This window comes from Callithrix jacchus, chromosome 16, assembly GCF_049354715.1.
Source record: "Callithrix jacchus isolate 240 chromosome 16, calJac240_pri, whole genome shotgun sequence".
Classification (NCBI taxonomy): Eukaryota; Metazoa; Chordata; class Mammalia; order Primates; family Cebidae; genus Callithrix; species Callithrix jacchus.
Window position 1 is genome coordinate 56,971,211 of NC_133517.1, and position 14,174 is coordinate 56,985,384.

General features: G+C 54.5%; 1 protein-coding gene across 3 annotated transcripts in view; it reads left to right on the forward strand.

The window, feature by feature from the left end:
- AGO2 (argonaute RISC catalytic component 2) overlaps positions 1-14,174 on the forward strand; it is a 121,549-nt gene that overhangs the window by 68,207 nt on the left and 39,168 nt on the right. For all 3 annotated transcript variants that reach the window (XM_035277310.3, XM_035277311.3, XM_078353096.1), the window contains 5 exons: positions 7,947-8,128; positions 10,287-10,423; positions 11,324-11,458; positions 12,302-12,389; positions 13,632-13,779. In XM_035277310.3, coding sequence (XP_035133201.1) covers positions 7,947-8,128; positions 10,287-10,423; positions 11,324-11,458; positions 12,302-12,389; positions 13,632-13,779 — 690 coding nt within the window. The remainder of the gene's footprint in view (positions 1-7,946; positions 8,129-10,286; positions 10,424-11,323; positions 11,459-12,301; positions 12,390-13,631; positions 13,780-14,174) is intronic.

The window sequence follows — 14,174 nt, forward strand, 5'->3', positions numbered from 1 at the left end:
AGTACCTCCCAGGGGCTTCGTGAGAGTTCACTGAGCACGTACACCCCAAAAACAGCTTCTGGCCTGGGGCCTGTACCCCATGGCCCCAGGTGGTGCATCTCCCACCAGCTCTAGCCAGTGCCCATGCTGCTAGCCACATGCCACACGTTGAGTAGTGAGGGTTTAAAATTCTTTGTTTAAGGCTAGGTGCAGTGGCTCACGCCTGTAATCCCAGCACTTTGGGAGGCCAGGAGTTCGAGACCAGCCTGGCCAACATGGCTAAATCCCGTCTCTACCAAAAATACAAAAAAAATGGTTAAGCATGGTAGCACACATCTGTAATATCAGCTACTTGGGAGACTGAAGCATGAGAATCACTTGAACCCAGGAGGCGGAGATTGCAGCGAGCCAAGATGGCGCCACTGCATGCCAACCTGGGCGACAGAGCAAGACTCTGTCTAAAAATAAAAATTTAAATGAAGCTTAAATCACAGAACTGCTGATTTCTGGCCCTGGTCCGTCAGCCTTGCCTATGGTCAGAGTGTTTTTCTGGGGTGCTCACAAGAGTCCTCATACATACAGCACTATACCCAGTGGACATTCATTCCCTCTTAAGTTTCATCCCAACCATTCTCGTCCCTTTGTCAGATGAGAAGCTCAGGTCAACCGGGAACGATGACTCACATCTGTAATCCCAGCACTTTCAGCAGCTGAGGCAGGTAGATCACCTGAGGTCAGGAGTTCGAGACCAGCCTGGCCAACATGGTGAAACCCTGTCTCTACTAAAAATGCAAAATTAGCCAGGCATGGTGGCATATGCCTGCAATCCCATCTACTTGGGAGGCTGAGGCAGGAGAATTGCTTGAATCAGGGAGGCAGAGGTTGCAGTTGGCTGAGATCGTGCCATTGCACTCCAGCCTGGGCAACAAGTGTGAAACTGTCTCAAAAAAAAAAAAAAAAGAATGGTACAAAAAGAAAAGAAAAGCTCAGGTTCCAGAGAACGCAGAGAACCTACTTGAAGCCACTGTGTTGGTCAGCATGGGGTTCCCTGGTTGCAGACCACGGTCCTCCCACTGGTCTTGGGGGTTCTGTAGGGTCTCTGCAGGTACAGAAATTAACCCCTGCTATGCGAGAGCCTGCATAACGAGGTGTGCCCATGCCCACCTTCTCGCATCATGTCCCAGTGTCGTCCTTGGGTTTTCTCTTTTTTTCTGCAAAGTACTTTTTCATGCCTCACCTGGGGTAAGAGCAGAATGGTTCTGGTGCTCCATTACCCTGGGGGCTCTCAGGGACTCTGGCAGCTCTGCCAGGTGTCTGTGCAGAGGGCCTGTGTCACGTTGCCCTTACACATGAAGGCCCTTGCTCCCCTCCTGCAGTGTCAGCCTGTCTGCCTTCATCCTAGCCCCTGTGTGGAAAGAGATGAGTTCTCCCAGGCCTGGGAGACTCTGAGACCACCCGGCCTCACTCCCTCACCTTCCAGAACTGGAGATGGAGACCCAGGAAGCGATCGAAGTTGATGAACATTTTGGGTTGAAGTCCTGGGTCTTTTTTTGAAGGCATGATGTGTGTTGTCTATTCTTCTTAGCGCTGGGTCCAGCCCCATCCTCCCCTTTCGGGACCCATGGAAGGTCTGAGCTCCCTGGAGCATCTCTGCTCATTTGAGTAGAATATTTGAACAGGTGGCCAGAAGGAGCAGTGTTTAGGAACCTATGGAGACTGCTGTAAACTCCCCAAATAACCAAAGATGAGTGGCATCAGCCCAGAGGGGTTCGGCTGGTGGGAGATGATCCTGAGAGTGTATCACCGCGTCCCATTGAATGATCTCATTGAATGTATGGTTGGCATGGTCTGGGAGGGGTGGTGGAGAGCACAGGAGTCTCCTTCCCAGAAGGAAGTTAGGGCAGACCCTTCCTGGAAGCTGAAGGAGATGGTAGCTCAGTGCTCCTGCCTGTCCACCTCTGTGCCCAGCTCAACCATGCTGTGACCACAGGAGTGCCTGGCTGCTGCCTCCTGACCTGGGATAGGGGTGTCTGGCAGCAAGGGAGACCAGGGGCTCCCGAGGCAGTGAAGCTTCTGCACCTGAAGGCTCAGGGAGGGAAGGCAGGGGGTGAGGAGAGGCCTAGGGAGCCTTGAGCAGCAGTGGGGGACCTGCTCAGCCTGGGCCTGGCATAAGTATCTTTGAGGCTGACCTGCCATCTCTTGGAGCTGAGGGTCCCTCCAGCCAGCCAGGTGCCTTGACCCCAGCCCAGCCCAGTGCAAGGTGGTCAGGAAGTGCTGCCGAGCCCTGACTGGCAGACACTCCCTGTACCTGCTGTGTCCCCCACCAGGTGACTTTGAATTCCCCCTACACTTTGCAGACGTGCTGAGTGTGGCTGGTTTTGGTGCTGAAGTCTTTTGGGACAGTGATTTGCCTTTTGAGAGCCAGCTGCTGCTCTGCAGAGTCCCAGGATGCCTTTAGACCTCAGTTCCTGGCACATTTCAACAAGACACGAGCTGCACGGCCCTTCTGGGAGGGGCCCGAGGCAGCCCTGGCTGGCAGACACAGTGGGTGTGGCTGCTCTTCCTGCTGCCCCAGGGAGGCCATGTCCAGGTCAGGATCCTCCTGGCCAGCCAGACATACCACGCCTACAGTGCCTCCCTCTCCCCCTCCTCAGCGGCAGAGGACAGGGAGACTATGGGCTCAGCCAGGGCCACAGCCAAACTTAGCGCAGGAACAGACTTTTGAAAGGCAGCTGCTGGAGTGCAGTGGTACGATGTCAGCTCACTGCAACCTCTGCCTCCTGGGCTGAAATGAGCCTCCTGCCTCAGCCTCCTGACTAGCTGGGACTACAGAAGCATGCCACCATGCCCAGCTAATTTTCTTTTTGTAGGGACAGGGTTTTGCCGCGTTGCCCAGGCTGGTCTCCGACTCCTGAGGTCAAGCGATCCACCTGCTTTGGCCTCCCGCAGTGCTGGGATTACAGGCATCAGCCCCCGAGCCGGCTGCTTTGCGTTCTTTAGAGCGCTGTTTTCTCTTTGTGGCTGAGTTGCGTGATGACACTGAAACAGGGAGACAGTCTTACTTCTCTCACCCTGAGGATTTCCAGACAGGGAGGCCAGCATGCGGTTTGGCTTGTCTGGGGAGATTGGATGTCACAGCTGCCTCACTGTGTTCCAGGCCCTGGATGGGAGTCCTGGCCTGACATTTTCTATTATCCACATTCAGAAAGTGGCATTTGGGCCACTCCCAGAATTTAGCACTTCGCAGCAATTGACACCAGTGCTCTGTGAGGTGGGCAGGGCTTATCCCCTTGTGTGCTGGAGGCTGATGGGCCACCTGCCTGAGGTCAGAACACAGGAGGCAGCAGCGCTGGGAGTGACCTTTAGATGTTGGGTCATTGGGACCCAGTGTTTGAGCTGTTGGGAGGTGGCAGTGTCTCAGGTGGGGGCCACCTGCTGCTGGCAGCCTGGATGCATACAAGGCCTGCCCCCCCGGAGAGCCGCGTGCCTCCTGCCCTCATGGTGTGATGGCCGTCATAAAATCTCCACGCGGCCCTAAGCTGCCCCATGCGAGCACCAGCCAGCCACTGCGGACACAGGATGGGCAGACAGTTACAGAGCCTGGGGTGACTCTGCTGTTTTTCTCTGCAAGCCAAATGGAGGCTGGACTGCAATACATTTACAAATTAGAGTGTATTTTGCTGTGGGAAGAAAATAGCCCGCTAGGAATTTCCCCTCAGTTTTGCTTTCAGAGCTTTTTGAAGGGTGGTGTCGACAGGCATCCGATGTGCCCAGGTCTGTAGCACCTCCTGGCCGGGGCACGTGTGAAATACACGCACTCTCCCACTCCACCTGCATGTCGCGACCCAAGTGTGCCGTTTCTGGACAAGGGGAATGACGCTCTCCCGGCTACTGTTGGGACCAGGTAGCTGCCCGTCCATACTGGAATCGTTCCCCTATCACCATGCCCAGCCAGGCCCCTGGTCCTGGGCCCACGGAGACTCTGTCTCCTTTTCTGGAGTTGGACGGTTTGACGGGGGCACTTGCCCCTCTGCTTCCTGCTGCATGGCCTGCGGCGGCTCAGTCAGCACCTTCACATCTGTCTCCTTAACTGGAGGTAAAGAGAGGCACCGGAAGGGTGGGAGCCAGTGGTTGCAGGAGTCTCTGCCGTGTTGCCAGCGTTGTGCCAAATGTGCACTTTCAGTTACTGTTACTTGCGTATGACTTACTTAGAATTTTATTATAAAGTGCCGCTAATGAAAAAGAAATACCTATACAACTGACCTTTGAACAACAAAACGGTTAGGGGTGCTATACACATCCATATTCATGCTGCTGATAAAGACATATCCAAGACTGGGCAGTTTACAAAAGAAAGAGGTTTGATTGGACTCACAGTTCTACATGGCGCCATGAGAAGCCTCATGGTCATGGCGGAAGGCAAAGGCACTGCTTACATGGCAGCGACAAGAGAGAATGAGGAAAAGGAAAGAGCGGAAGCCCCTGACAAGCCAGTCGGATCACTATCACAAGAACAGCACCGGAAAGACTGGCCCCCATGATTCAGTCATCTCCCCCTGGTCCCTCCCACAACACATGGGAATTCTAGGAGACACAGTGCAAGTTGAGATTTGGTTGGGGACACAGCTAAACGTATCAGGTACTGATCTCCCATGCAGTGAAAAATGCATTTATAACCTGTTTGATTTTTTTTTTGTTTTTAAACAATTTCTCTGTTGCCCAGGCGGGAGTGCAGTGGCGCAATCACAGCTTACTACAGCCTTGACTTGCTGGGCTCAAGCGACCCTCCTGTCTCAGTCTCCTGAGTAGCTAGGACTACAGAGAAGGGGTCTCCCTATTTTGCCCAGGCTGGTCTCCAATGCCTGGGCTCAAACCATCCTCGCATCTCAGCCACCCAAAGAGCTGGGATTACAGGTGTGAACCTCTGCACCTGGCTATGTATAACTTGACTTCCCTAAAACTGCTAGTAGCCTGTTGTGGACCATAAGCCTTACCAATAACATAAACTGTGAATTAACACATATTTTATATGTTATATGTATTATATAGTTTCTTCTTTTTTTTTTTTTTTTTGAGATGGAGTCTTACTCTGTTGCCCGGGGCTGGAGTGCAGTGGCGCTATCTCAGCTCACTGCAATCTTTGCCTCCCAGGTTCAAATGGTTGTCCTGTTTCAGCCTCCCGAGTAGCTGGGATTACCGGCTTGTACCACCATGCCTAGCTATTTTTTTTTGAGACAGAGTTTTATTGTTGTCACCCAGGCTACAGTGCAATGATGCAATCTCAGCTGACTGCAACCTCTGCCTTTCTAGTGTAAGCAATTCTCCTGCACCAGCGTCCTGAGTAGCTGAGGTTGCAGGCATGCACCATCACGCCAGGCTAATTTTTGTATTTTAGTAGAGACAGGGTTTTGCCACGTTGGCCAGGCTGGTCTTGAACTCCTGACCTCAGGTGATCCACCTGCCTCAGCCTCCCAAAGGGCTGGGATTACAGGCCTGAGCCACGGCACCTAGCCCTGTATAGTTTATTCTTATATTCTTAAACTGGAGAAAAGTTATTTAAGAAATCATAAGGTAAAACAAAAGTTTCCTTTTCATTACGTGGAGATGGATTATCATACAGGCCTTCATCCCCTCCATCTTTATGCTGATGAGAAAAAGGAGGAGCCTGGTGTCGCTGTCTCGGGGTAGCAGAGGCTGAAGAAAGTCCACATATAACTCTACTTGCGTAATTCCAGCCCGTGTTGTTCATGGGCCCGCTTTGTACATATATTTAAAGAGTGATATGAAACCACATCCTGTATCCCCCACCCAGGCCTGGCTGTTTCCTCCTCCCACCCTGACGTCCCCGATGGGCTGAGCCTTGACTGTGTCCTCCCTGCCACCCTGTCCGCTGTCCTGCTGAGTTGGGTGAAGCTGGCGTTTCCCTCTGGTGTTTCCCTCTGTCGTACTGATTTGGGTGAAGCTGGCCCTTCCCTCTGTCGTGCTGAGTTGGGTGAAGCTGGCCCTTCCCTCTGTCGTGCTGAGTTGGGTGAAGCTGGCCCTTCCCTCTGTTGGTTTCCCTGGCTGTGCTGCGTCTCCTGGTCCCCTGCACATGTAGCTCTGACGTCTGCAAGGCATTGTGCTGCAGTGCCCTTCTGTGGCTTGCTGGTTTTCTTGGTATTTGATGTTTGAAGTCCATCCGGCTACAAGGATCCGTTCCTTTTTCCCCACCCTCATCTGTGGCAGATGGTCCTCGGGGTGCTGCCAGTTTGGGGCCGTCACACACGATGGTGCTCTGAGTGCTCATGGGCATGAGGGCATCTGCCAGAGCTGGCCCAGGCCTGGGTGGAAGGGTGTGTGCTCGCGTGAAACCAGGTGTGCAGGTGACGTCCACAGAATCTGGTTGTTGCTCCGTGAAGTTCGAACAAGGTGTGGCAAGAGGACCAGTCCCTGGGTTACAAGGATGAGCAGATGGGAGCTGAGCATGGACGTGGTGGGCAGTAGGCGAGCGAACAGATGTGCCCAGTGCCACCAAATAGCAGTGGGCCTGGGCATGCTGGCAAGCTGGAGTTTGTGAGGGAGGGCACGTGGCACCTTAGGTGTGTGGAGTGGAGGCTGCAGGCCCTGGGCAGGGTAGCGGAGGCTGGTGCTGAAGACCTGGGGCCCTGGCGTCACGTGTGGAGTGGGAAGGCCTTCGGGGTCCAGATCCCATCTCTGCCCGTTCATGGCTCTGTGACCTTGGGCTGTTTTTTTAAGTCTGGGTTTCTGTGTTTTCATGTATAAAAAGCGGTGAATCAGCCAGGCACAGTGGCTCACGCTAGTACTCCTAGCACTTTCGAAGGCCAAGATGGGAGGAGGATCCCTTGAGCCCAGGGGTTCAAGACAAGCACAAGCAACATAGTGAAACTCCATCTCTACAAGATTAAAACTTAAAAAATTAGCTGAGCTTGGTGGCGCGCACTGTAGTCCCAATGAGTTGGAAGGCCACAGTGGAATGATCACTTGAGCCTAAAAGGTCAGAGCTGAAGTGAGCCAACATTGCGCCACTGCACACCAGCCTGGGTGACAGTGAGACCCTGTCTCAAAAAAAGTGATGAGTGAATTTCCCTTTCCTGGGGTCACTGGGCATGTGAGGATAAAGTACACACCCTCCATAACCTGTCACGTTGGTGTTCCTCAGACACCGGGAAACGTTATCAGCCAGTAGTGAAGTTTCATCACCCCAGTGGGCTTGTGTGTGTCTACATATTGGGAGGGATGAGGGCCAGGTTGCTGTTTAACTGCAGGTTCTGAGTAGCAGAGTGGAGTTTGCAGGTGACAGCAGCATGATCTCAGGTCAGGTGTAACACGTGGCTGAGGAGAGGGGCCATTCAGAGACTGGGGAGGGGAGAGGTAGTCAGTTCATTGTTCGGGTGTGAGACAAGAGGGTATGTTTATAAACACTGTCAATATACCGGCCCCCGCCACATGTGGCTGTGTACATTTAAATTCATCGTGCCTGGCACGGTGGCTCATGCCTGTAATCCCAGCACTTTGGGAGGCCGAGGCAGGTGGATCACAAGGTCAAGAGATCGAGACCATCCTGGTCAACAAGGTGAAACCCCGTCTCTACTAAAAATACAAAAAATTAGCTGGGCATGGTGGTGCGCACCTGTAGTCCCAGCTACTCGGGAGGATGAGGCAGGAGAATTGCTTGAACCCAGAAGGCGGAGGTTGTGGTGAGCCAAGATGGTGCCATTGCACTCCAGTCTGGGTGTTGACAGCAAAACTCTGTCTCAAATAAATAAATAAATAAATTCATCAAAAGTAAGTAAAGTTTCAAATTCAGTTCCTTGGTCATATTTCAAGTGCTCAGTAGCCACAGGTGGCTGGTGGTTAGCGAGAGGGCTGGGTGGAGACCTCTTCACTCAGGAGCGTCTGGAAGCCAACCTCAGCCGGGCTGCATCCTCCCTGCAGGAGGAGTAACCTTGTGTGCTTGATCCTTGCAGGTGGAGCTGGAGGTCACGCTCCCGGGAGAAGGCAAGGATCGCATCTTCAAGGTGTCCATCAAGTGGGTGTCCTGCGTGAGCTTGCAGGCGTTACACGATGCACTTTCAGGACGGCTGCCCAGTGTCCCTTTCGAGACGATCCAGGCCCTGGACGTGGTCATGAGGCACTTGCCGTCCATGAGGTGAGGGCGCCACACGGGGACAAGGGTGGGGGATGTCTCCTGCAGCTCCAAGGGCCCCCCCACGGTCTGAAAGCTGTGCAGGGAACGGCTCATTCTTGGAATCAGGGTGGGAGTGGTCACCTAGGTTTTCTGTGATGAAGATAACATATGGTGCTAACGTGGAAACAATGTTAATACAAAAATAAATCGGATGAGTGCGGTGGCTCACGCCTGTAATCCCAGCACTTTGGGAGGCCGAGGCAGGCAGATCACGAGGTCAAGAGATCAAGACAAGCTTGGCCAACATAGCGAAACCCCGTCTCTACTAAAAATACAAAAATTAGCCGGACGTGGTGGCACAAGCCTGTAATCCCCCAGCTACTTGGGAGGCTGAGGCAGGAGAATTGCTTGAACTTGGGAGGCAGAGGTTGCAGTGAGCCGAGATTGTGCCACTGCACTCCAGCCTGACGACAGACTATACGACTCTGTCAAATCAATCAATCAATCACCAGCACTGTCGGCCTGGCCAGAAAGTGGCCTCCCTGTGTGTTTGCCCATTCATGCTCCACAGCCCTCTGTGCTCAGCACTTCTCTGCTCCTCTCTTGTACTTGCACCTGGGACTTGTGAAAGAATAATGCTATGTTCCCAGTTTTGTGCCACATGCACGTCCACAACCCTAGGTACCATCACCGCTGCTTTTTGTGACTGTTAGGGACTTCTTTATTCTCTAGATTGCTCGATTACCACAAATTGCCACACGTGAGATTGCTGGGAGAGGGCGTAGGGGAGCAGTTTCGGGGCTCACGGTCCACCCAGTTGCTGGGCAGAGGGTTGCGCTAATTTCCTGAGTGACCCGCTGTTGGAGGAGCAAGGCCAGCTCCGCACGCCAGCCCCAGGTTCCTGCCCCGGACACCTGCCCTCACACTGGTACTTGGGCACAAGTGGAATGTTCAAGTTTGGTTTCTTTTCAACTAAAGCCTAAAACGAAACAAGCTCCATGCTGACAAACCCCAGGACTGACCAAAGCGTTAAGTTTCCAGGAGAGGGTTGGGGCTTCCTTCGTATAAGAGGAGGTGCCTTGAGGCCATGTGTGAGATTTTTGGAAGGGACCTTGGTGTTCTCAATCTGCAGGCATGGGAGGAGGTGACCAAATACAGGCCAGACTGTCACTCCCGGCGGGACACATCTTCCCCCTGTGTAACTGTCTGCTTTGAACTATCGACAGAGGACGGTCGGTGTGTACGGAGACAGTCTAGAAGGATGGTTGCCAAAATGGCCTCTATTTTTTTAATTGACGGCAGAAGTTGCTGTGGTTCTTTTCTGAATTCCTTTGGATTACTTGCATGAATTTTATGATCAGGGAGGAAAGTGCTGTTTTCATTTTTGGAAAACACGCGCAGTAGAGGCGGGATTGTGAACACGTCTCAGGTGGAAGGTAAAGGGCCATGTGGGTGGTGGATCAACGCCCCCCACAGGCGGGGAGCATCACGGCTCTCAGCGGGTTTTCCCTGCAGAATCATTAGTGATGGCGCCTCCTGGGCTACCAGACCCCACATGTCCATCTGTGCGGCGGGTGAGGCTGCTGTGCTGGAGAATGTGTCTGCTTTGGTGGAGTGGCTCTAGCCGGGTCAGCACAGCGTCCCTAGCAGGCCTGAAGGGGTTGTGACGCCCTCATGCTGGCCCTGCCACCTCCTGCGGGGGAGCCCCCAGTGGGCGGGTCCTGGACCTTGGAACCTGGCTGGGGAGCCCTCCTCTAAGGGAGCTGGCGGCTGCTGGGGCATGCGTGGACAGCCACATGGCTGGGGCTGGGGCTGGCACTTGGCAGGTGCCCACTTCTATCTGCGCTTGGAGGCGCAGGCCCTGTGAGGGGAAGAGTAGATAGTGGGCACCATAAAGCAGGGTGAGGCCAGGACAGAAACATGCCGGGTCCTGGGGGTTCATATTCCACCTATGCTGTGCATTTAAGCAAATGTTTTTGCCGTCTCCCAGCAAGGCCATGGGTCCCACACAGCAGGCTGTGCACACAGGCTGGAGTGCTGCACGGTAAACGCAGTTTTAGAAGGAGGGGAAATGGAACTCCGATGAGGATGTGGTGGGCGCAGGCGAAGCCCAGCCAGAGGCAGCTGTCCTTCTGGAAGCTGATCTGACAGGAGGTGGGGTGGGGTCTCTCCATTCCAGGTACACCCCTGTGGGCCGCTCCTTCTTCACCGCATCTGAAGGCTGCTCCAACCCTCTTGGCGGGGGCCGAGAAGTGTGGTTTGGCTTCCATCAGTCTGTCCGGCCTTCTCTCTGGAAAATGATGCTGAATATTGATGGTGAGCAGCGCCCTGGGGTCTTCACTGCAGGGCAGGGCTGGGCATGGGCTGGGGGTCAGGACCCTGGGTGGCCATGTGGCCTCTCTCAGAGCCAGTGCTGCCGCGTGACCCCTGGCCCATCTCACCTGCGGTAGTGGGTGGGTTAGGGCAGAGGCTCTCAGGCGAGCGTGGAGCCACCAGGAGGGCCCAGCCTAAGGAGCTGCGCTCGGGAGCTGAGGTGGGCTTGAGCATCCGGGGTTCCTTCCTGCTGGCCTCCGGTAGGCCTGGGTTCGACTGTAGCCCAGGTGTGGCCTGACCCTGTTGGGAGACTTAGTCACTGCTCTATGCAGGACACCCGCTGTCCTCCCTGTGAAAAAGACGAGAGTGAAGTCCAGCAAAAAGGATCAGTCTTCTCATATGGGAGTTGATTATTATGAAAAGCTTTAGAAAGGAATGAGAATTTGATCTTGCTCAGTTACACATTTCTTAAAATATAATTATATAAAAGAGAATGATGAATTTCAGAAATATCTGCGCCAGAAGATAATCAGAAAATCCTACAACACTCTATTCTCAGCGGGTGGCTTAGGCTTCAGAACTAGCTGGCTCCTTTCTGTTGCCCTGACCAGAGAAAGGCTCAGTGGCTTGAGCCCAGGTTTCTCACTGCTGGCCTGCCCATTTCTGGGCCCAAGGGTGGCTTCAGTAGAGAGTGAGCACCCCGGCCGAGTGTCCCCACCGTGGCTGGCTCGGCCTGCGAGGCACCTCCAGGACTCTGGGCCAGCCCAGCAGCCCGGAGATCACACCCAGCAGCCCGGAGGTCACGACCAGCAGCCCCGCGGTCTTGCCCAGCAGCCCCTGGATCTCGCCCAGCAGCCCCGCGGTCACGCCTTGTCCTTCACCTCTTACTTTTCTCTCCTACAGTGTCGGCCACAGCGTTTTACAAGGCACAGCCAGTAATCGAGTTTGTTTGTGAAGTTTTGGATTTTAAAAGTATTGAAGAACAACAAAAACCTCTGACAGATTCCCAAAGGGTAAAGTTTACCAAAGAAATTAAAGGTAATGAACTGTCCCGGCACACCTGGCTAAGGGCTGGGAGGCCCCTTCTTGGTCTGTCTCCTGGACGGCGTTTTGCAGTGCTGGGTCCTATGCACATTTAGGGAGGTGGGGGTAGCAGACTGTCGCCATCAGATGAAGTAGCACAGAGATGAGTTAGACCCATTTCCAGGGCAGGAGTAGGGGTTTCTCAAATAAATGCAACTTCGTGGGGTGAGGACCAGGTGGGGAATCGGTCACGTCCGAGTCATGAGGTCAGGACTAGATACAGCAGTGTGGCTGTGACTGGCGTTTCTAACACTGGAACCGAGGATGCATTTCCTTTGTTTTCATTTAATCCTTCTGCAGCCCCAGCAGGTGTCTGCACCCGCTCTGCCTGCTTTCTGTTCTAAGAAACTCACATCTGGGGGTCTAGGACTTACCGGGTTCCTTCTGTCCATCAGCAGCAGAGTGGGGGCTACCACTGGCTCCACAAGCCCTACCTGCTGAACCTGTCCTTTCCGAAGGCCATTTGCAGGGCCATCCACAGTACCCCGGGAGGATGTCCCAGGGAGGACAGCTAACCCAGTGACCCATGGGGGGCTCCGAACAGCACGAGGGTGGACACCCCATGCTGTAAGCTGAGCCTTTCCCTACCACGTGTACTCTTGTAGGTGAGATGGACCCAACTGGGTGGCCTGGGGGGTGACCTGTGGTTCATCCTTTCTAGGGGAGCCCTGCAGCCCTATGGAGCTCCCACAACTTGGGTCGGCAGCCACCTTCCTATAAAAATGGATTCTCGGGAAGTGGAGCTTGTGCTCAGGCTTGGGACAGCCTAGACCCTGATGCTGTGTTCTGTGTCCCCAGGTCTAAAGGTGGAGATAACGCACTGTGGGCAGATGAAGAGGAAGTACCGTGTCTGCAACGTCACCCGGCGGCCCGCCAGTCACCAAACGTAATGCACTCTTCCTTTCAGACTCTGTTGGCTGGGGTCCCTGCTGTCAATCCATTGGGCACACTTCGGAGCCATGATTCCCTGGAAAGGACCATTTCATTCTGTTTTTCAATCCCCAAAATTGTTCCTCACATAGCTCAGTAGGTTCCAAATTTCACCTAACAAAATAAACTCAGATCGTGAAATTTCACCTGGGTGCCGGGAGGGCAGGCCTGGGCGCTCTCTCCCTCTTCCTTCCTGAGCCTCACAGACGAGAGAAGAGTCTTCTGTGTTCTTTGTCCCATCCTGAGTGCTGAGGGTGGAGGGGCTGTGGCCCTGATGCACGCCCCTGTCCCTGGGCCAGCCTGTGTGTCCTGTCGTTATGGCTAGAGCACAGTTTGGTACCGAGGCTGGTGGAGGGATGAGTGCTGTCGGGTTGTACTGGTGTTCCTTTGTGAAGGGGACCATAGATTTGGCCCCAGTGCTCCACTTAATGTCTCCCAGGCCAGTAGGATTCATCCACTTCATGGATCATTCCATGTAAAGCGCCAGGCTTGTTGCCAGGCACCGGAGGCACCAAGATGCCCGTGGCTCAGGGAGCAGAGGGAGGAGACGGCCTGTAGCCTGGCCTGGCCCCCTCCCCCACCTGGCAGAGGCCACAGGTGGCTGGCCTGGCAGTCTGGACGGAGGGAAGGGGTTGGTATAGTGGAAACTGAGCCATGTGGTCCTTGCCCTGTGGCAGCTGCCCCATCCACTTGTCCCCACACAGAGGCCCACCCTTCCTGTGCCTGTAGGCCTCCCTGCACTTGCCCGTGCCGCACCCCACTGTCACCACTCAGAGGCCCTGGCTGCCAGAATAGGCATGGCCTGCCTTCCTCATCCTGTCCTGGGGGCTGCCGGCCCTCTGGGCACTGGGCGTGCGGCATGGAAATGGCCTCCAGGGTTACCATGCTCTCTGGAAGACGCACAGACCTTTCTTGACGGCTCTGTTCATCCTGACTCCTTGACACACACTGTGGTGTTGTGGGTAATTTATGATGATAGAGTAATGACGCATATAGGTAGTTTTTTATTTCCCAGCCCCAGAGACAAAACGCCCGGGAACATCCCAGATACCCCAGAGCACGTGATGCGTACTCATTCCTGGAAGTGCTCTGAACGTGTGCTCCTCACACCTCACCCTAAAAAGCAAATGATAGATGAAAAGCAGCGCCGGAACGGGGCCCGGGATGACCTCAGCCTGAAAGGCCCTTTGCTCCCCAGATTCCCGCTGCAGCAGGAGAGCGGGCAGACGGTGGAGTGCACGGTGGCCCAGTACTTCAAGGACAGGCACAAGCTGGTTCTGCGCTACCCCCACCTCCCATGTTTACAAGTCGGACAGGAGCAGAAACACACCTACCTTCCCCTGGAGGCAAGTCTTCCTCTCATGTGCACCTCTGTGGGGTTGGGAGGGCAGCCCAGGCTGGGGCATGCAGCTTCGAGAAACCGCCGCGGCCCCAGTCGGGTGCAAGTGGCCCCGCCTCTCCTGCTGTGGGAACTCGGGTGCGTTCATGAGCTCTGCTGCACCTCGGTTTTGCCTTCAGTAAAGTGGGGCGGGCAGCTCTCTGGAGGGTTGGCGTGAGCCTTGACTGAGAGTGTATGTGACGCTCCCGCAGGTCCCACAGGGGCTGCAGGTGCTCTGTCATCCATCACTGCACGGTTGCGTCACTCACTCTCTATCACAGCTGTTCCAAAAATCCTTGCCTCGGGAAAGGCTCAAACACCACTCTCCCCTGGGTGTATAGATTCTTGGCACTTGCCTGTCGC